General features: G+C 35.5%; 2 protein-coding genes across 2 annotated transcripts; both read left to right on the top strand.

Annotated features, from left to right (window-relative positions):
• The first annotated feature begins 2,753 nt into the window (after positions 1-2,753).
• On the top strand, positions 2,754-9,535 carry LOC149770018 (uncharacterized). The gene is made up of 4 exons (XM_089949525.1): positions 2,754-2,927; positions 4,196-4,486; positions 5,183-5,430; positions 7,540-9,535. The coding sequence occupies exons 2-4, from the start codon at positions 4,225-4,227 to the stop codon at positions 7,678-7,680; spliced, it is 651 nt and encodes a 216-aa protein (XP_089805651.1). The 5' UTR covers positions 2,754-2,927; positions 4,196-4,224; the 3' UTR covers positions 7,681-9,535.
• Positions 9,536-14,013: 4,478 nt separating this feature from the next.
• Positions 14,014-23,360, top strand: LOC149770017 (uncharacterized). The gene is made up of 4 exons (XM_089949527.1): positions 14,014-14,170; positions 15,471-15,739; positions 17,438-17,685; positions 22,578-23,360. Exons 2-4 carry the CDS (start codon positions 15,493-15,495, stop codon positions 22,719-22,721), a joined length of 639 nt encoding a protein of 212 aa, XP_089805653.1. The 5' UTR covers positions 14,014-14,170; positions 15,471-15,492; the 3' UTR covers positions 22,722-23,360.
• The last annotated feature ends 922 nt before the right edge of the window (positions 23,361-24,282 follow it).

The following is a 24,282-nucleotide window of genomic DNA, read 5'->3' as shown; positions in this document are numbered from 1 at the left end:
CAGAAATAAAAATGCCTTATTAAAGTCTCTCTCTCTCTCTCTCTCTCTCTCTCTCTCTCTCTCTATATATATATATATATATATATATATATATATATATATATATATATATATATATATATATATATATATATATATATATAGATAGATAGATAGATAGATAGATAGATTGTTCTATCCCAGCTTGTATCCCAACTAAATTCAAACAGTCTTTTTAGCAATGTACAATCTGCATATCGCCCTTGTCACAGTACTGAAACTGCTCTTCTAAAAGTAGTTAATGACATTCTATCTGCTTTGGATAGCGGAAATATTACAGTCCTCACCCTCCTTGATTTGTTTGCAGCATTTGACACAATAGACCATGCTATATTACTTCACCGTCTCCAGCATGTATTTGGCATTCATGATACAGCCTTACTGTGGTTCAAGTCCTACTTGGTCAACAGGACACAAATTGTATGTGCAAATGGAATACACTCCAGCCCAGTTGATCTATGTTGTGGTGTTCCACAGGGGTTTGTTCTTGGACCTGTTCTTTTCATTCTGTACACTCAGCCGCTCTCAAGTGTCATATATCATCATCCAGTGTCTCACCCATTGTACGCTCATGACACCCAAATATACATATCTAGCCACCCAACTGAAGTTGATGCTACCATCCAAGGTGTAGAGAGGTGCATTTCTGATGTGAATTCATGGATGACATGTAAGAAGCTGCAGATGAATGATGATAAAACTGAGGCCATTCTGATCACAACACAAAGACTTTCTCATTCACATCCTTTACCTCAAACAATAAATATCAGCAACGCCAACATTAAATTCACACAATCAGTACGAAACCTAGGTGTTACTCTGGACAGTACTCTCACATTGCACCAACATGTCATGAACATATGCAAGACTGCATATCTTGAGTTGAGACGCATCAGCTCAATTCGGAAATATCTTTCAGCTGATGCCACTAAAACACTTGTGTGTTCATTAGTACTTTCAAGGCTGGACTATTGTAACTCAATTCTGTCTGGTTCATCTCAATATCTACTCCAGAAACTTCAGAAAGTTAGAGTACCACGATCAGAGCACACCTCCCCGCTGCTCTGTACCCTACACTGGCTACCCATTCGATCCAGAATTAAACACAGAATTTGTTCTCTGTGCTACGTTTCACTGTCGGACTCTAGTCCAACATACCTATCCGATCTCACCCATGTGTATACACCAGCAAGATACTTACGCTCCTCTTCTGACAATCGTATACTCATTATTCCCACTATGAAAACAAGGTCATATGGACAGCGTTCTTTTGCACACCAAGGCCCAGCAACGTGGAATGAATTGCCCACTGAACTTAGACACAAAGACACAGTGATCACATTCAAGAGGGCTTTCAAAGCTCACTTATTTCGACTGCAATAACACACTTTAAGACCTAATAATCTTTCCTACCTGAACTATTCTCAGCATGTTTTTATTTTTTAATGTTTTTCTAATTTCATGGTGTTTGTTTTTGTAATAATATTATTATATGTTTTTTATCTTATAGGTGTTGTCTAATGTTGTAAAGCACTTAGAGGTTCTAAAGATTAGGCGCTATACAAAGTCCTCATTATTATTATTATTATTATATATATATATATATATATATATATATATATATATATATATATATATATATATATATATATATATATATATATATATATATATATATGTAATTTATGACTTAATAGAGATAAAAAGTTTGATCAATATTTAGATTTATTTATATTTATGGAATAAATATTATTAGCCGCTATTTCAGTAACATTTGATTATTGGATAAATGTTCAACGTTTGTCTTTCACATATGTAGTTCAGATTTTTAGCGCTCATGTACGGCTTGCATATATTTATGTTGTTGTCTTTGAATTGAAATTGTACTTTATGTGTATTAGCTATCCAAGGGTGATCTTCATTCCTACGCTAGGATTTTTAAAAGCAAAGTGCAAGGTGATGAACTTAATATTTATTTAAATATTTTGCATTTTAAATGAGGAGGCGGGAATAAACAAATAAACCACTAAACAAATTACTTTCTTTAAAGGTGAAATTTGAGATCGTTTTGTGATGGTCTTTGAACTTATTGAACTTTTGGTATAACGTTAAAAGTCAGTATTTTCAATGATAACTTTTGAATAATGAGTGGATTCTTTGCGTATAATGGGAGCGTAACTAAATCGTACTCTGTTAGTTTGGGAAAAACTTGAGTCTTATGTGCGTATATTTATTTATATTTGTACGTAATTCGGCATATTATCTCGCCATCCCGAGCTTGTGCATGTTCTCAACAAATGAATGGCCACACCATGTGCATCAGTAAGCTGAGAGGAGTGATCTTCCCAAAACCCCTGAGATTGGTTTGCTTCCAGCCAATGGCAGCGTTTGTGTAGTTTACTGTTTGTGTTGAATGCGTTCAATCTGCAGCGTAGCCGAGTCGGATTGAAAAACAAAACAAACACACACAAAAAATCGACGGCAAATAGTTCGAGCGAATGGCAGTTGTTGCTTATGGCACTGTATTTATTTAAAGCAAGAACTTCTTATTGGAACTTGTCTCGTATTATTTTCATTTTTTTAAGGCCGCATTTTAGAATAGTTAACTCAATGACGTCAGGTTACAAAAGCGTCTGCAATTGGTTGGGCACCGTCCAATTACACATTCTATTTATAGTGTTGTTTATCTTTACTCAAGGAACTGGTTATCGAACTAACTGTTTATTCTGAGAACTCAAGTACTTACCTTCGGATCTTTATATCCTCGATCTAAAGTATAAAAAGAAACTTCTTTCCAAACTTTTCAACTTTCTGGGAAGCAGCAGAGAAAGAAGATTCGAAAAGGACGAAATACAAGGAATCATACAAGGAGCAAGCAGTAGCAGAATGTAAGTACAAAAGTGAATTATGTTCCAGCCAGAAGAATGTTTCCAGCCAGAAGGGTGGGGAAAAGCAGGCGATCGTCTGTGAGATGGAACTCCAAGTTGGGGTCCAGGGAGCTTCGTGCATGGAAGCGCATTCATTGTAAACGTTTCCAGAGCATAATTGTAACCAAACAACAGTAAAGAAAATGTATTATTGGAAACGTTTCGATTGTTTCGCACTCGCATTTTCATGGGGGGAGGGGGGCACTTATAAAATTTAAATAGTAGCGTAATTACGAACTTAAAAGCAACGGCATACCACGCGATGAAAAGATAATTGATGTAACATTATGTCATTAATTATTACCTATGAAAATTAATATTTGGTGCAATCTGTGGTCGCTCTACTAATGAAGTGCTTCCTCAAACTTTTCTTGCAAGTACTTTTTCATAAAATGTTATTGATATTACGAAAACAGCAGTCGGTGCAACTTTTCTCGATGAGGTGTAATATCGTTCATCAGATGCACGATCGAAGATTTGTTCAAACGTTCTTTATATTATACATATAAGGTGAAAGGTCTCTTAGTTTTTTTTTTATCTCAGTGTATAGAAACTATATAAGCGAGAGCATCAACATTCATTTTCTGACAAGTGTCAAAGTATAAATTTAACCACCAGTTTGCATACACCTTTGAGGCTATTTCTCGTTTGTCTAATTTCGACGCACCCACCACAACGCTAACTGCAATTCTACCAATAACGGATCACGGTAAACGTTTATCTTTTGGTAACAATGACGTTACACACGTACGGCAGACCGGAATTAAACAAAACCTCTCGATTCAGCCGTGGATGAAGGACTGTCAAAAGAGAAAGTTCTATTAGCTTTATCGTTTGATAAATCACAACGAATCATGAAAAAGTTGGATATCTACCGTCCAATGAGCGCATCTAATACACTATGTATACGCAATCGAGCATTGACTGACTTCGAATTTAAAAACCAACTGGTCTCACAATACTGAGTTTTGTTTACAATGAATATCATAATATGCAACTACTACCACGAAAATGGTGAAGGAAAACTATGTAACTTTGTTCAGAATATATATATATATATATATATATATATATATATATATATATATATATATATATATATATATATATATATATATATATCCTTGTGTTTTGTGTGAGAAGTAGGAGAAACAACCTATTTTTTTCACGAAATTCATACAGTCACATTTATGATTTAAATTTACACCACCAAATTGTTTATATTGCAGTCAAACTATATAAATAGCAACGGCTAAAGATGTACGGAGCTAGAAAACTTAGAGTTCTTTTTATCAGCCTTGCTGTGATAGCTTTCAGTCATTCATCTGCTCTGGGGAAGTCGGCAGCATACGATGATGTACAGAATTCTCCATTTGACAATGGCTACGATTCAAAATACCCAGAGCTTGCCGTAGAGGAAAAGGAGCAGGATGATGACGAAGTTCCGCTGGAAGAACTAACAGATGACGAGCTTGAGGAATATGTTAATGCTGAGGACGGGAAGCTGTTTTCCGAATTAGGTGAGTGAATTGGAAAGTTTGAATATTAGTAGGTAGTACAAGTAAAAGAAGTGTACACTGTAAAACAAGTCTGCAGTATTAGTGCACGCGCATTAACGTACAGTTTCATCTTTCAGTACTCAGATCAGAACTTTAGTGATCTGACGTATGCAAACAAGAACATAGTCAATACAATACATAATTCATATACAATTCATTGTTGAATAAATTAATAATGGCGTTATAAACCTGTGTACTGAGAGATAAAAGATAAGACAATTAAAATCAATCAGGACCTCCTCGGAAATTGTCTTCAGTGATCCGAATGACACGAATGTGTCACTCTGAAATCGTTATTTCAATCTAACTAAGTTCGCTCCTTCCTCTTAGAGGTCTGGGTCAGTGGGTACGGATGATTGGTACCGAGAAGGAATAAATGAGAATATCTTGTGAATTCCTTCATTACTATAAAATCTAAGTGTGATGATGAATTTAAATTGAATTTCGTATGCCGTGTATGTCTTCGTGATTTTGTGTGCGTGCGTCTGATTTGCATTATACCCATGGCGAGTATCACTTTTTCAATTATTTGAACTATACATACATACATACATACATACATACATACATACGCACACATACATACATACAGTGTATTCGAACTTAATTATTTTAAAATTGATATGGATATCCTTTTTAATTTTTTCTATGAAACAGATATAATTAGCGGTAAAGCGGTCCTCGCGGGAAAAAAGGGACGATCTAAGAGATGGATTGGCCCCGCTGCAAGAGCTTTGTTCTCTGCCGGAAGAGCTCTCGCCCGTTCACTCGCAAAAGGTCGTACGACCAGCAGCGCGGGAAAAATTACACGCCAGTATCATAAAGCTGGAGATTACCAGTCTGCAGTTCGTGACTTCAACAGCCTCAGTCCTTCTAACCCTACACCCTTCACTGGCAAGAACGGGGTGAGTAAATATCCAATGTTTACCAAGCTATTGTAACAAGATTTTTTATTAGTTAAACCATCATCATGTGACGCAGAAACAAGATGTTACTAGTTCATGACACTAGACGAAGAAAACAAAACGTATTAATGTGCTTTTGTTCTGTGAAAATAGTTGTAATCAATGGCTAAAATATAGTTCTGCTAGTTATTTCTTTAGATTCTTTAGATTCTTTATAATATCAACAACTACTTGTAATTTTAAAAATTGAATTTAATACTTTACAGCATTTAAGAACCTTAAAAATAGATTGCAAACTCTGCATTAACAGTGTTTGCTTCTCTACAATGCTCCACATATATTAATATATTATGTACTTGAGAGTGACAGTTATAAGGTGCAGTTATCTGCATTTGCATGTGCAATCTATTTTTAAGCGTGACGACTTCAGAAATTCTTGTACAATATGTGGAGAAGTTCTTTTATAAGCAAACATTAAGTCTTTAAGATAACCTTTTCTTCACATGACTCGAATTTCAAAACATTTCATATCAGACTACTAATAAAATTTACGATAAATCAAATTGCACTTTGACGATAGAAATGTTTTGTTCATATCAAAATTAGATGAGATTTTACTCCTATATGATGAGCTACAAAAACATGGATATTTACAATGAAAAGCGTTGTTGGAATTTAGGAAAGCAAACGTTGTTGGCTAAAAGAGTCATGGCGATTACGTCTGTGCAAATGATATTGCTAAAACTTAATTGGAAAGAAAAAATGGCGGATATTATAAAATTTAAAGGTAAGAATAACAAACATCAAATATTTAGTCTGCAAACGGCTTCATGAGCAAATTTTGGGTCTATAAACGGCTTCATGAGCAAACTTTGGGGTTATATACGGCTTCATGAGCAAACTTTGGGTCTATAAACGGCTTCATAAGCAAACTTTGGGGTTATATACGGCTTCATAAGCAAACTTTGGGTCTATAAACGGCTTCATAAGCAAATTTTGGGTCTATAAACGGCTTTACAAGCAAACTTTGGGTCTATAAACGGCCTCATGAGCAGAACCTGAGTCTTTAAACAGCCTCATGGGCAAACTGATACAACACCATGTCGGATATTAAGCTGTGCTACCTGTATTTTTTTTATACTTGTTCCATAACCTACAAAATAGAGTATTGTAAGTTACATCTTTGAAGACTTATTTGTATTAATTTTCATTCATTCCCTTCTTGTCGTAAAATCACCACGAATTCTAAAACTTTTCAGCTTTGTACGACTTCCATTTCCTTTGATGACATAGAAAAAATTACATTTACAATATGATAAGTATTGCCATCCCCATAGTCCGTATTAAGAACTTATCGAAAATAGCTATACAAAATCCCCACCCCTTCTAGTCCGTATTAAGGACGTGTCAGATTTAGCTATTTAAAAAAAATCCTCATCCCTGCAGTTCGCATTAAGGACGTATCGGATTTAGCTATACTCCCCCCCCCCACAACATCTCCATCCCTATAGTCCGCATCAAGGACGTGTCAGATTTAGCTATAAAAAAATTCCCAATCCACAGTCCGCATTAAGGACGTATCGGAAAAAAATCCTCATCCCTGTACTCCGCATTAAGGACTATCGGATTTAGCTTTATATAAAAATACCCATAGTCCGCATTAAGGACGTATCGGATTTAGCTATAATAATAAAAAGAGACAAAACATCTCCATCTCTATAGTCCACATTAAGGACGTGTTGGATTTAGCTTAAAATAAAAGTACCAATACCCATAGTCAGCATTAAGAACGTATCAGATTTGGCTATAAAACTTCCCCATCCTATAGGCCGTATTAAGGACGTTATGGATTTAGCAAAAATAGTGTGTCAAAAGGACTCGTTGCCACCTCTGTGTAATTGACTGTATTTGATAATTAGCTAATATTGTGTTATCAACATTTATAAATGTTCTTTATATTTTTTGCATACACTACTTTATTCAATGCTGATAAACGGAAAACTACGATATTAAGTCGTCAGTAATGGCTTTAATATATTCCTACGTATATCCAGAGTTGTATGCATAAGATTGAACAATTTACGGATGTTTTTTTTTTGTTTTTAATAGCTTGAAGGGATTACAGGACAGCTGGGAAGCAAGTACACCATTCAGGCCAGGAGCGGCAGTTCTAGCGGAAGTCCAACTCTGGAAATATTTCAGAATGGAAAACCAAACGGAAGCATCATCCGAAAAATCCGATACGATTAAAGCATTCCTTTATTGCACATATGTGTTGATTACTCAAACTATGATAAATTAAATTCAACGTATCTTTGATTACTCAAATCGTCAACGTATCATCCATTACGGTATACAGTACAAATACACATTATCTCCCGGTTTATGTACTTTGTGACTCAAAACATCATCCACAATTTGCTAATCGGATTATCGCATAGAAAAATTTAATATCTTACAAAATACTGTAAATCATTTATGACGGTGTATGGCAGAACTCGAATGGTAGAGTGTTGTTTACCTCTCAGCTGGGTGCGGTATGTGGGAATCTACTGTAGCATAACATATTCCAATGGCCAGCTTGAAGTGAACGTGACTACTCCCGCTGACCTTCCTATCGTAAAAGTCACACAGGTCAAAACCGATTATTTCAGTAACGGGTGTCATTTTAAAAATTTTTATTCAACATACCTTTAAGTGACAAGTATTCTCTTCATTTGGATTCTTAAACATCCACATTTCTTTGGAATGTCATTATTTAGACACCCCGAGAAGTGCATGCGGCAAAATCAATGTTAAAGCATGAAGACATTTTTTGACGAAATGAACCTGAAGGTGTGTTCCAGTACAATCGGATTGAATGTCGCGCGCTGTGATGTCACAATGAACGCTACGCATGTCGATAAACAAATTCATACTACCCTATGTTGTGACGATTCCACTCGAAGTGCTCTTTTCTTGACCCAAATTTAGTACATGGCCACTACTGTAAAAGACCGTAGAGATCGATAATTTTCGTCGGGAAGTTTCTTGATGACAGTTACGGTACAGATCATTCAAAAATCATCATCGAATTGGCTTTTCTTAAAGAAAAATAGTGTTGGATTTTAAAAGAACAATGTATTATTACTTGAAAATGAGTAAGTGCGCATACATGACCCGTATGACTTGTACTGTAATCGCACACATAGATGTAAATCATTCTTACATGATGTCGCACAAGAGTTGGTCAATACGAAAGTGTCGTCGAGATAGTTTTGGAAATATAACGTATATCATTTAAAATAGTTGTCAACACATGACTACCGTTATTCAGCTTACTATTTCCTATGCCATAATTTATTGTATACGTACCAAGGGGGCACTCTACATTTATTACGAACTTCTGATAGAGTGAAAAGTGTAAGGTGAAGTTTTTGCATTTGCAACATGCGCTATGGAAAGAATAATGGTATAGCTCTTTGCCACTTTCATGTATTGTGGTTGAAATTTCTTTACATATTGTACTTGTGGAAATTGTACATGATGTAAGTACACCGCTAACCAAAATGACTTCTACCACGTGCTGGAAAAGTCAGCCTGAACTAATCTTTAATACACTATCTTTAGCGGTTATTCATATCGGGAAAAACGAATTTTGCCAGACTAGACATTACCAGCTTCTGAACGTGCAATGAATGAATTAGAAAATATATCAAATATAAAAAATTCATCTGCTCTTCTTAAGTCCTGAAAGTGAAAATGACCACGGGGAACTAGCATTTAAAAATAAAATGTGCAATGTGAAGCAAGACCAAGCTATATACTCTATAACCCAAATTACAAACTCCAAGCATTCATCAAACTAAAGGGAATTAAAAGTTCTTTTAAGAATACCTAACGTACAAGGTCTTTTTTAAAATAGTCAGAATAACCAGTGAGAAAAATCGAGGAAATATTATCTTTACAAATTTAATCCTTTACAAAATACGAAAATGTAGAGCGCCACCCAATGTATAATAACAATTGATGATGTCACAAATTACGTCAGACGTAATGCAATTATGTGATTAAACGCATGAAGAGACTTAACATTTTGAAACTGAAATAAAAAATCTTTTTCTTATTTATGAGTTTATTTTCAATTCTGTAGTAAGAAATATATTTTGTTGCGCATTGACGAACGGTGAATTGCAGGGCAATACCGAATTGTTTATAAAACATGTATTTTCGTTGTTACAAGTAAAAAATATATAGAAGATCTCAAATGGGTAATTATTTAATACTGAATTTATGAAACGAGTTGAATAATATCCAACTCTTCCAAGCCTTGGTGAGCAAAAGCTGGACATTATTCAACTCGTTTCATAAATTTGATATTAAGTCATTACCCATTTGAGATTTGTTTTATCACATAGTGTTTATTTCAGTGAAAATTATTTAGATGGTCTTATGTTACGTGTTTGGGCACGAATAAACAGTAACACAGGAAAGTGTGAAAACCACACTCTTTGAAAAATTTAACAAATAATTTATTTCCTTCGAAAATCTCTGTAAAAATGAAAAAATAAGAACCTACGGGTATAAGAATCAAATCCAAAGGTAATCTGATAATAATCCACGAATTAATTTTTAGGTGTCCTAATAATGAAATGTTCTAATGAATTCAAGTTCGAGTTCCAACGAAGAATCCAAGATGGAAGGCGATGACGTATACTGTAGTCAGTATGATGTTTTCAGTCCTTTTGTGAAACACAGAAAATAATATTCCGGTGTTTGAATTCCAAATAAAATTTAAATAAATATCTTTGTCCAAGAATTATGTATGAGCACTCAAATATTTCCAGGAAAAAGAATCATCCTTTAGAATAAAAAAAATTCGAATAAGAATTAAATTGTAACTCCAACTGACACAACACTTTCCCGTGTAAAGAAATAGCCCGACTGACGAAATATATATATATATATAAAAATAAAGATTATACAGTAACTTGAAACGCCAAACAGATTCCCGGATGAGGGTAAACCAAAAGCACGTAGTTCCAGTATGACCCTGACAAAAAACAATCATTTTACTCTATGAAAAAGATAAAAAAATAAAACGTTGTTTACTTGTCTCAGTAAACAACTTGTCTCAGTGATTTCTGAAATCAACGTCGGGAATTAGGTCAACTTATGGTGTTTACAACTGAAGAGTCAATGTCAAACTATTTTCTGAAAAAAATATCAAGTTTCTAGTGAACAAAACTACATTTTTTAAACATATAATGAAATTAAAAATAATTTTTAAAAAACTTACAAACAATTAAATTAAATCAAATATAAATTGAATCAAATATACATAACAATGGAAAGAAGAACGAATAATTTCGTCCATTCTGACAGACGATGCACCTTTCAAATGTTATGCGTAAAAAATAGTCACATCAAGAGTTGAAATAAACAGATCATTTTACACAGACAAAATCATTTTTCAACACAGAATGTCCAATGTGTTTGATGTCGCATTGTTTGATGCACTACCATACAGTTGACGATCCGTGTTTACATAACGTGTCACTTTCACAACTAAACATTACATTGATATTGCGATATTCGTGTAAAAGAAGGTTTTCTGGATGCAGAATTTCCGATATTTACTGTAATGTATTTGTGACTGGATATTTGCAGTGTTTGTTTTGGAACAGTTGACTGCAGAATATGCAGATAAATGTCATTTTTGACTCGGAATTGCATCACACATTTTCCGCGTAAATATGCAGTGGTTGGACAAACTTCTGTCAGTTTGGAGACCGGTTTATGTCCACATTCTTCTGTGAACAGAGGTGAGTTTATTTACTTCTGTAAATTAATAATTTAAACCACGCTTGTATATATGGTGGATTGTATGCTACAGATATACCGCCTCCATCAATCCACATTCCACACAAGCAATACCCATAGTTTACTTGTTGTTGTTGTTGTTGAGTTTAATTATAGTGGCGTGTGCACAATTGTGCATGTGCCACTTTTTTTCTGACTGCACCGCAGCCTGCTAGTTGTTCCTGGGGAAGGGAATGGTGCCACCTCCCCATGGCTTTTATGGGCTCAAGGAACCCTGATAGTTTGGCCTCAATCTGTGGGTCCATAAAGGTTTCTTACAGTTGAATGGTTGGCTGTCATTAGTGGGAAGAAGAGCTCGGGAACGGTCCTGGTTGCTTCACATCGCTGGTTTCTTGTTGCATTTGCCTGGTGTTTCTTGCGGTTTTTTTTTTCTTCTTTTTTTTCAAAATGTTCTTAAAAAAAGGGGGGTGGGGTATATGAAGTTTATAGAGGTTGTTAGTAGAAATCATGTATGAAGAGAGATTTTCAAGGTTATTATGGTATTACTAGTCGAGGTGTTTAGGGTGCGCTTCCTACGTTATGCTATTTATAAGTTTTTAGATATTGTCTCTTTAAGTTATTTATTTATTAATGTTTTTAGAGATTGAATGTTATTTATACTTTATTTAGCAAGAGACCGGAGTCCTAGCCGATTACACGGTTCGTTAAGGACATTTAGGACCGGAGTCCTAGCTGATTACTCGGTTCGTTAAGGACATCTAGGACATCCGATTTTGCGGTTTCCTTAGTTTTTGATATGTGCTTCGTAAGTGAATTATTTATTAATATTTTTATAAAATTGAATGATATGTTATGGGTTTTTACGTGGGGGCTCCTAAATTTATTTAGCTAGTTACTGGGTCTGTTGGATTTGTGGGGATAGTAATTATATTTTGTTCCTAAGTCCTGCTGAGTCTATAAATTTATTTATATTTTTATATGCTGATTGTTTATTTTTATTAGAGTCCATAAGTAACTCTGGGTATGTGTGTGGTGATCCAATCTCTTTTTGGTTTTTGATAAATATTTTCCTAGCGGGTTGATATTTTGGGCATATCTTGAATACGTGGTGAAAATCTTCAATGGTGTGGCAGTTAAAGCAGTTAATGGTTGCTGGTTTGGGTCCTATAAACCTTCCAAAACTGCTTGCTAGTTTAGTTTTTCCAGTTATTATCCTGTTTATGGTTTTCTGTTCCCTTAGGTAGCTGTATGTTCCTATCTACGGTTTTTTGGGTTTCATGGTGCTTTTTACCTTTTGTGGAGGAGTTCCAAAATCTTGCCATTTTTGGTCTATATATGTTTGTACGAAGATTAGTGCTTCTGTAGAGCTATAGTTAAGCTTGACAGAATTTTGATCTCCTAGTTTGGTTTGTGCAACTTTGTCTGCTGTTTCGTTGCCAGAGATTCCAATGTGCGACGGTATCCACATGAGCTCGACTAATTGATGTGCTGTGTTGATATCGTCGATTAATTGGCATGCTCTGTCGAGTAATTGTTCCCTAGAGTGTGTATTGCGATTTTGGATCGATTTGATAACGCTTTGGGAATCTCTTATAATGACTGCTTTAGGTATTTGGTTGTCTTTGATCCATTGTAGTGATTCAAGTATAGTCCAGAATTCAGTGGTGTAAATGGAGCTATAGTCTATTAATCTGCATCCCGTCTGTATATTGAATTCAGGGATGACTATTGCTGCTGCTGTTCTTGGCGGGTTGTTTGTTTTTGATCCATCGGTATATATTTTAACACAGTCCGGGTATTTTTGGTTGGGTATTTTTGGTTGATTTCGTTTGTCTTGTGGTTTTTAGCCATTTTACATGTTATGACATGGTATATGACATATAAAAACCCCTGTGGGGGTAAATTATCCATATTGAAGCAGACGAGACCATTTTCCCCAATTCATTTTCGCGACTCGATTCGAAGAATGGCGGCCAAAAATGTTCATTGAAAACAGAAAATTCCAGAAGGCGGTGTTAAAAAAGTTATCCTACGATCGCAGCCAATCAATAAAGAGAGTACTGTGCAATAATTTCATGGGCTTATTTGGACAATAAGAATCACAACAAGTGATATTTGACCATGCAGTGATGTCAAAAATATAAAAATGCACATATTATATGAAAAGTGTACCTATTATGTGATAATTTACCAAAACATATTGACTCATGTTTTCGTTTTCGTATAGAAACAAACAATTTCCTCAGAACAATAATATAATATAATAGTAATTAATTAATATTGTAATTAAATTAACCTTAAGAAATGTATTCTTTATTAATTAAATAATACTTGGAATTCACAATTTTTCGTTGGGTACAATTTTGGTAATTTCATGTTTACTAAAAGGCACATAAAAAAAAATAATTATCCTTCTGTGGAAATAAAAATCTCTTCCTAAATCGGCGAATTTATGTACCAAAAAAGCTGTAATTTTTTTAAATTTTAAATCGTTAATATTTACAAAAATGATAACTAATGAATTTACCGTATACTATATATCGTTTCATCTGCTCCAATTGTATATTCGAGAAAGCAGTCCAAACCGCAAACCACATCCTTGTGAAGAAAGCAAAAACTAATTTGATTTCGTAAACGAGCTCAGATTTGTTCACTCGGTGGTTTAGGAAAGGCTGTCTAAGTGAGATATGAGCCAATGGGAACACTCCCGTTAACCACAACCTTTATTAACTGTTGACAGTTATCTAACTTTTGCGTATTGGAAGGCAGTTATGAACTATAGTGATTTATGTTTTCCAAGAAATTCTAGATCACTATATCCTGGATTCATAGTATAAAATCAGAGTCAAATTCAAATTCTTTCACATTTCATATTCAGCGACGAAAAAGAAGTTTAAAGTAGAAGGGGCTTGCGACTACAAACGAGTGTCTTTATTATGTAAGTAAACTAATTGCTGTCTAATTTTGTCCAAAGAAAAATATATTTTTCAATGGGACGATTAAAATAATTTTGAGAGAGAGAAAACTTAATAAGGGATATTTAATTCTGTGTAGGGATGTGACGGTAGTAACTTTTTGTATCGTTAATTACTTTTTAGTTATCACCTCAACTAGTCATGAGCTAGGCAGGAGTTATTATTTCGATTTGAAAGAAGTGTTTGTCACTTCATAGTGATCAGGTACAAAACAAATCAGTCTATATCTATCGCTTCCTTTTCTTCAAATATATACACGTTTTATTCTCGTGCAACAATTATTGCAAATGAAAAGTAATAACTGGTGCCCGACGAAATGGGCGATACATATTTTAAACGTCTATATATCATGTCTGAATCCTTCCAATTAGCATCGACCTTAGGATCTGGTTCTCCTTCAGACCGTGGAATATATTTTCCCATATTAGGAGACATGTCAAACTGATAAAAGGGCTATTGAAGATGGTCAGGAATCAACACTGTCCATCAGGAGCATACTAACACTAACAATTTTGGGCCACGATAAGGATCTCAGGTGGACAGCCTTAGATTTGAAACACAATACCGAAAAAAAACCTAAAAAGTCCATAATATTGATAAATTTTCAGATTTCGGAGAAACAGAATCAGTAATAAGATTGACACAGCGAAAATCAATCCATGTATGATTTACCTCTTTAGATTCATTCCACCCTGACCCCCTTTAACTCAGTCATGACAATTCCTAATACTCACGATTGCCAGTCTCTCAAAGAATACATGGTATTGAAAAGCAGAGATATTTCATAAACAAGGCATTTAAAAATATGTTCCAAATATTGCTTTAACCAAGAAAAGTGTAGATCATCAATTCCCATAAAATTGCGAAATCTACAAAAATTTACAAAACCCTTGAGTGCCAACCATGGCAGAAGATGAAAAGTTGTCTGTTCACACATCGGTACATGTATTTATTGACACATAATCATTTTATTTGCTGCAATCATTTGCTTTCCTTACACGAGGTACGTAATCATTTTTCCTTTTATAATAAATTATTTTGCTACAAATATTTTTTTTTCTGACATGAGACGCATAATAATTGTTTTTATTTATATTTTTACTGCAGATATTTGTTTTCCTGACATGAGGTACTATTTCTTCGATTTTTATACAAAAATTAGTTAGATACCAATTGTGTCAACCGAATTAAATATTTACACAAAATACAACCACTTAGTTTAGACTTGACTTCCAAATAAGAAAATGCCTTTTTCTTTTGCAGTAAAGGTTATTAAAAGTGAAACATGCAGGGAGTAAGCATTCTCGGAATTTGTTTGGTCGGTCTTGCTGTGATAGTTGCAAATCACGCATCTGTGTCGATTAGGTCCATCACATATAAGGATGTACAGAGTTCTTTTTCGGACCAAGATAACAACACCAAGGACGAAGCCTACACTCTCCTAGAGGACGGCGTTCCTCTTGAGAAATTAAATGCTGATGATCTTGATGAATATGTTAACGCTGAGGACGGAAAACTATTTGCTGAACTTGGTGAGAAAATTAGAACTATTATCGCCATTTTGTATCTGGTTGTCCCCCGTGTATTAAGGTTTATATGTAGTATTATTTTTCACTCTGTGACGTGGGAGGTTTATAACGAAACCCTTTTTTTTCTAAATTGTACACATGCACTGTGTTCACAGTATTTTTCTTGGGTGGGTGGGTGGGGGTAGATGGAGGGTGTGTCTAAGACATTTTTTAATAGGTAGATCAGGTTTAAGGCAGTTAGGCACCAATTGTCTTATTGATAATTTGGAACTGACGTCATCACTGGCATTCAAATACTCAAACACCGTTATCTGACTCATTCGAGTAAGTGATTGTTTTTATCATTTTAGACCTTTGTCTTTGATAGCGAAGAAAATCATTCTGGCCTCCTAGTTTGATTTTAAAACTAAATATTTATAACCAATATTACGATCAAATGTATTCCCAAGATTTTCCCTGATTCATTTGAGAAATTGTATGATGACAAAATCAGACTCTTGTAAGGCAAGATGAAGGATAAGACCTGAGTACACCAAAATGGTTTCACATACCGGATACAAGCGTCAAGCCTGTTGTATCCCGCATGTGAAAATTATCAATAGCGACACTTAGACAGTGATGGTACGTATAATCCATTAGCTGTTCCTTGACTTACCATACAATTCTACTTTCGTCTAGTTTTACATTTCTAATCGATTTTTAAGTTATCCTTGGACATCTGTAAAATGATTTCACAAGATATGTTACAATTTTTGATAGTGCACAATCAAGAACTTTATATGAATTACAACCAGGGTGTTACTCAGTAGATTTAATAGCACAAGGACAAAGTTGGTTGACCGCTACACGAGGTGAACCTCTCGAGATCAATCTGATCATCGTTCAACTATTTCCTTGAAGTATAGAAGTAACGTTGGACGTAGCTGTAGGAATACACATATGTTTAATGGGTTTGGTGATTCTTCTTCGTTGGAGTGCACCATATATACTGCGACAGAAAAGACCGACAATGTTCCAATTATCATCCGAATGCGTGACAAGCAACGTACTGGAAAACACACCCACTTTTTCTAAATTATAACTCGTCTGCCAGATGTTAAAGTTCCCATTCGGATTCCCCCTTTATTTGTTGTCTTTTGTGTACATATGTTCAAAATCTTTTTCAACACTTTCTATAGGGAGAGGTACAGAATTATGTCATGACTTACGGAGTGTAACTTTAAGACATGGTTGTGCAATTATTATTTTGCCTTTTTAAGCCCACATATGTCTTAAAGATTTAATCCACCTTCTTGGGATGGGAATAGCGTATAGGGTTAACGAGGCACGGTCCAGTAATAAAAATCCCATGATACATGCTACATGTCATAGATTTCAAATTCAGATTTGTATCTCTGACAATGACATTTCTTTATTTGTGGCATATAAGGCATAAAACGTGCATTTATTTTTAATGTCTTCGCGGAAAACTATTTGATTTCGGACTGTGAATCATTTGTTTGAAATAATTAACCATGAATACTTTCCTCCTTAATTCTTCACGTCTCTAGTAACAGAAAAACAGAATATTTGGCCCAAGGAATCTGTCTCTGTATTTTTTTAAGTGAAGAAAAAGTACTGTTTATTAATTATTCGACGTGAACCATCTGGCAGCTGCTCTCTTTTATATATGTCTCTACCTCTTACATTGTAATAAAACAGATATCCTTAGTGGCAAGGCAGTTCTCGAGAAGAAAAGCATTCGACCTAGAAGATGGATTGCCGTTGCCGGAAGAGCTTTATTCTCTGCGGGAAGAGCCCTCGCCGGCACCCTCTCAAGAGGTCCTACGACAAGCAGCGCGGGAAAAATTACACGTCAGTACAACAAGCCAGGGGATTACCAGTCTGCGGTTCATGATCTGAACAGCCTCAAGCCCTCCGACGTTACATCGTTTACGGGCAAGAACGGGGTGAATAACTTTTAAATTATAAAACACACATACATACAGACGCACGTACACGCCGCCAAGCATAAGAGCTAGAATTGCTACGACAAAAAGAAAGAAATAGAAATCTCCTTTGCATACTTAATATTGTTCCGAATTCAATCGGGAATCTCTTCATTTTCAATTTGATTAAAATCAGATCTCCGCTGTTATACACGAAGATCTGACAGCGACCGTTCAGGGGTCATGATCTGGTAACCTATGTTATTACCATAACCACTAATGTTATCAACGAATCAGATGAATTCTTTTTCTTCGCGTTTGGAGAAAGAGCACTGTGGATGAAGAGCATCAAATGTGTACCGAACGATTTAATTCACTTTCATATTTTTGAACGCTGCATTTCCATTGGTTAATTCAAAGGTCACCAGAACATGACCCGTAAGCAATCGTCGCTACATCTTCACTTAGGACAGTGGCGATCTGATTTTAATGAGATTGCTTCATTTTAAGACGTAGTTTTGATCGGTCTTGGGTATCCGATAATCGTAAGGTATGTATTTAACATAACCTCTGATCGAACATCATTCCTAAATGTCTTTCAGTAAGGCCACAGACTTTCTCCTGCCTTCCTCTTTCTGTGTGTCTTATACGCTTTTATTCTATGTATGTATTAAAAGTATGTATGTATGAATGTATGTATGTGTATATATCAAAAACACAAACTGTTTATCCGAATCGCAGAGTACCTGTTTGTAAAGGAGTGTATTGTTGATCAGCAAATAAAATGTTTGTTTCTTAATAGAATTTAATCAAACTTGGTATCTCAGCTAAACATGTCAAAATTTTGGATTCATTTTATTGTAAGTGATATATATTAATGTCTGAACGTGTAACCAGTCTGTGCGCCAAACAAACAAAAAAGTTTCAACAAAAAAATTCAGAATTTTTCAAATACCCGTCATACCACGCTTATTTCTTTTCCATGTCGTCGTCATCGTAGCGTTGTAAAGATTCAGTATTACAGCGCCTCTAAGCCCAGTTAAAAAAGAGCGAAAAAGAAAACTGATACCGTTCTTAAACACAACTGTATGTTTCTTTACTATGCATGTCAGAATAATCTCTCAATTGAAAGCAAACTGGATCCTTAAAAAACACAAGACTAGTACCAGCCTGTTCTATCAAGCAAGAATTATTACCGAAAACTAGTTGGGAATTGCAGATTTGGTTTACCGCTGTAACTGCTTTGATATATTCGTTGTGGAAATGGCAGCACAGATTAACGATTCTATCAATCCAGATTAAATTTACACTTTCCACCGTTCTAGCCAGTATATTTGTTACGTATTAAAGGTTTCACGAGATGTTTTTCCACGCATACAGTTATATTATAGATAGTGTACAATTTTGAGTCCCTGGCAACACGGCAAAATTATATTTGTATTGTGCATTAATTTTTCACAGTAATGTTGTATTTATCTTACGTGTTTCCAAATTATTTAGAAAGCGGAGCGGTACTACCATCAAAATATTGAGCTATGAGTAGTCGAAATAGAAACGAAGGAGATAAAGCTTTTTGAATATTTCAAAGATTGAAAACCAATCACGACGATTTAAAAAAAATGAACTAATTTTCACAATGCATGTATGCCTCTTCATTCGGACCAAGATCGAGATAATAGCACAATGACGTGCTACGGATCTGCGGCAAGATAATTACACAATGGCGTGCTACGGGCCATGAGGCAAGATAATAGCACAATGGAGTGCTACGGATCTGCGGCAAGATAATAACACAACGGAGTGCTACAGACCATGAGGCAAGATCATAGCACGATGGCGTGCTAAGGACCATGAGACAAGATAATAGCACAATTGCGTGCTAAGGACCATGAGGCAAGATAATAGCACAATGGCGTGCTAAGGACCACGAGGAAACATAATAGCACAATGGCGTGCAACGGACCATGAGGCAAGAGATAATAACACAATGGAGTGATACGGGCCATGAGTCAAGATAATAGCACAATGGCGTGCTACGGATCTGAGGCAAGATAATAACACGATGGCGTGCTAAGGACCATGAGGCAAGATAATAGCACGATGGCGTGCTAAGGACCATGAGGAAAAATAATAGCACATTGAAGCTGTACGGGCCATGAGGCAAGATAATAGCACAATCACGTGCAGGACTTTGGGCGGTTATTTTATGAATGAGATGATGCCTGTTTGTAATGTGCATCATATTTAATTTCGGATTCGACCAGTGCGGAGACTATCTGGTGTTTTGCTCACAGCGTATCAGACATTAGATAAGGAAAAGTTTAAATGAGTATATGTTGGTTCCAATAAAATCTCTAACTTCATTCTGAAAAGACCTTAAAAATTTGTACATTTTTCCGTTGAAAGTTTGTTGACTCAGATTCCGTTTGATACCTTGCTTTTTTTTTGGTCATCATCCGTTCCTGTTTTCAGGTCTGCCTGTTCTATTGTACTTCTAACACACGTTGTATCTGCTAATTGTATGCATTGTGGTCAAAGTCCAATAATTTTCGTACTTGATAAGGATCAGACCAATCAAAATATGGACATGGAATAACGTAGTTTATGTCTTGATCATATTCACTAATATTTTCGGGTTTGTGAAGTTTAGCCATTTAAGGACGAAGTTCATATATAGTACACAAAGCAGTGCACCTGATTTGATGTTTTGCTTCAGTATTTTAAAAGTTGTACTCCATGCAAATTGTGATATAGTCTAGTTATCATCTTTGTGATACGTTGCCCGAAATATCCACTGTATTGATCTCTCCAATGTCTCTTGTACTCTTGACGGTGATCTTTATTTTCTACTCACCAGTTTCTCTGTTACTCTGATGGTGAACTTTATTTTCATCTCTCCATTTTCTAAAAACTCTTTTGAGGTATGTTGGGGTGTCTTCTTTCGATTTTTTTTCCTTGTATTATTCTACTGTATTCATTATGGTAAGGTTTTCGGTAAGCACTAGTTCTCTAAAACTGTGCATATTTTTAGTAACGTCTCTACAAGTAGGACACGTCTTGAAATTCATTCTTCTATTTACCCAATTACGTTTCAAAATGTTTTCACTACTTGTACGTAACAGCGTAAGCCTTCATGCAACAAACCTTTCTAATATCGTAATGTCGTGTGCAGTTAAGTTCCCAATTTTCTCTGCCACACAAATGGAAGATGCCGAAGACCAACTGACAGATGAAAACAAGGTTAGGAATGAGCCTGGAAAGGTAACTTCACAAAAGGACAAAATATCCATGAATAGCGGTATAACAATGTCAAGTAAACACCGTTATTTGAGAAATACCTGTAGTATCAACTATTTGAAATTTATAAAGACAGGAAGAAAGCAAATTGACAGTAAGTTAGCTGCTATTGACCAGAAAGCAATGAAAGGGCTAGCAAAGTATCAGCTCTGCAAAAACAGTTGTCAAGAAGAGAACACAGTTTTCAGAAGCTCAGGAATTGTTGATTCAAACGGTGTCTACTAATATTTAAGCATCATAGTCAGTAGGAGAAAGCACGTTTATTGTTTACCTAACCTTCAGCAATAGATACAATCAACCGACTGCGATTGAGAAATAAGGCAATTTAAAATCTCATGTACAAAAATAATAGATTGGTCACTCACATCTTGATCAACCTGGACGACATGTTTCTTCATATGGTGATGATGGTGTACATAATTAAGCGACAAGCCAGAACTTACTTTGAAAACGAAGACGGCGTATATATATATATATATATATATATATATATATATATATATATATATATATATATATATATATATATATATATATCTTGCACTTTAATTAGTGTTATTGTGCACGTTGCTTACAGAATTTTTTAAAATAGATTTTCAAGAACAATTAATTGCGAAGATGTCTACGTTCGGAAATTCAGAAATAATAAGAAGCAGGCGAGAATATATCTTAGGGAATCAAATATCTCAGTCCCACAAGGCATCACTCACAGGCATGCGCAGCAACAAACCTGAACGAATTCGCTATTGTTGTATATCAAAGCTTAGCCTAGATACAATTTTTGTACCTGGTAGCTTTTTGCCGTTTCGTCTGATGTTAAGATAGAATGGGATGCTAAGAACGCAGTGGCAAACAACTTGGGTAGAATGCTAGTTAGCCACATCACCATATCGTATGATTGTCGTAATAACTGCAACATTTTTTACAACATAGAAAAAGATCTATGGTTACCTGCATATATATATATATATATATATATATATATATATATATATATATATATATATATATATATATATATGAAAAACATGATTGAACAAGGCATCATGAGTGAAAAATTTAGAACATTAGGATCACGAGCGGGCAATGTGTAAAACATAGGTACTGAATGGGTACAATTTATAGTGTATGGAAACATGCATTTAAATTTATAGTATATGGAAACGTATGTATAGAATGGATACAATTTGTAGTTTGGGAAACATAGATACTGAATGGGATCAATACATAGTGTATGGAAACATAAGTATTGGATGGATACACTTTATAGGTTATAGAAACATAAGTACTGAATGGGTACACTTTATAGTGTAGGGAAACATAAGTACGGAATAGGTACACTTTATAGTGTATGGAAACATAAGTACGGAATGGAAACAATTTATTGTGTATGGCAAAACAGGTTCTGAATGGAGATAGTAATTAGTATTGTAAAACTTAATGTCATCCTTCATAATCGCTTCTTATTCATCCCCTCTATGTTTTGTAGTTACTTTCTTTCAGTGACTCATTTTTAAAGTTTGGATCATGATGTAAAAGCGATATGCTACTGTACATGACAAAAATTGTATTTTTGAGATTAGACCAATAGACATGTGTTCACTGTTTTCCCGCAGCTTGAAGGAGTGACTGGGAAACTGGGAAACAAGTACACGATTCAGGCCCGGAGCAGTAGTACCAACGGGAAGCCAACTCTTGAAATCTTCGAGAACAGAAAGCCGGAAGGAAGTATTATCCGAAAAATCAGATACAACGAGTAATGCATATCAAGAATCCATGATTTATCAAATTTTGCAAACGTATTGGACATATTAGTATAGTTCATCTACAATGCAATTACAGCCCAGGGATTTCTTGGAAAGGGTGATTGATTCCTCACAAAATATATCCTCGAATGAACATTTTACAAATTTGTATATATTTAAAACCTTCCATTATGAATGATAGGTGTCACTGGTGTTTCTAAATGATTGTCAATCTATATATGAATCTGTTTGTGTACCTATGACCGAATGCATAATATTGTAATGAAAAAAAATACCATAGGAACAATACTTTTCGTTTCGTTAAAGTTTGCTTTGATTTTAAATGTTAGTGGGCTTCGTAGCGCCGTCTAGCGTCTTTGTGTTAGGTCACGAACCAACTGTGGTTACAGTGGTGGTGTGGTATGATGCGATGTGGTGTGAAGACGTCCCTTTCGAGTGAAGCAGAATAAACCACTCAGCTGGAGCAAGGACATTTGGCAGTAGTTCGCCGAACAGGAAAAGGCAAGATTAGGGAATCTCAAGATGACAGGGACACGGTAATTAGTTGATCAGAATAGAGGCGCTGGAATGCTCATTCAAGAAACACGGGAATTTTGTTATCACGATCTTGCAAGAATACAAATAGTAACTGACGACCTCTCTTCTTTCATTATTTCGATCCTATCCGTCTCTCTATCGATCTCGGGGGGGGGGGGGGGGGCGGGCGACCACGATTCAGACTATGACCTCGTTATGGACGCCAAATCGTTCAAAATGGATGAGCTGGAGTAATCGTAGGGTGAGCTTGGAGAGATCATAGGGTGAGCTGGTGCAATCGTAGGTTGAGCTGGAGTAATAGTAGGGTGAGCTTGGAGAGATCGTAGGGTGAGATGGAGCAATCGTAGGTTGAGCTGGAGTAATAGTAGGGTGAGCTTGGAGAGATCGTAGGGTGAGATGGAGCAATCGTAGGTTGAGCTGGATCAACTGAGGGTGAGTTTGGAGAGATCGTAGAGTGAGCTGAATTAGTTGTAGGCTGAGCTGGATTAATCGTAGGCTGAGTTTGGATAGATCGTAGGGTGAGCTAGAGTAGTCGTAGGGTGAGCTTGGATAGATCGTAGGGTGAGATGGAGCAATCGTAGGATGAGCTGGATCAATTGTAGGGTGAATTTGGAGAGATCGTAGAGTGAGCTGAATTAGTTGTAGGCTGGGCTGGATTAATCGTAGGCTGGGCTGGATTAGTTGTAGGCTGGGCTGCATTAATCGTAGGCTGAGTTTGGCGAGATCATAGGGTGAGCTGAATCAACTCTTTGAAATATAAGAACTTTGCCTAATATGTATTGTTGGTAATACAAATGAAGTGTTTCTTGCTGTTGTTTACTTGTATTGTTTTGCCCTTCAGGGAGTATTCTTATGGGGTGTTGTTGTGTTTGTTTTTTAACAATGGCATAGTTTAATTCTAAGTTCGAAAAGAACGAAAAATAATTATAATTAACGTTAAAGTTTGGCAGCCAAGTACTTGATGAAGGAAAATGTAACATATATAACATTAACTTGATTTTCTTTGACTACACAGTGT

Source organism: Sinohyriopsis cumingii, unplaced genomic scaffold (assembly GCF_028554795.1).
Source record: "Sinohyriopsis cumingii isolate HCF-2022 unplaced genomic scaffold, ASM2855479v2 utg002868l, whole genome shotgun sequence".
Lineage (NCBI taxonomy): Eukaryota > Metazoa > Mollusca > Bivalvia > Unionida > Unionidae > Sinohyriopsis > Sinohyriopsis cumingii.
This window is presented reverse-complemented; position numbering and strand designations above follow the sequence as displayed.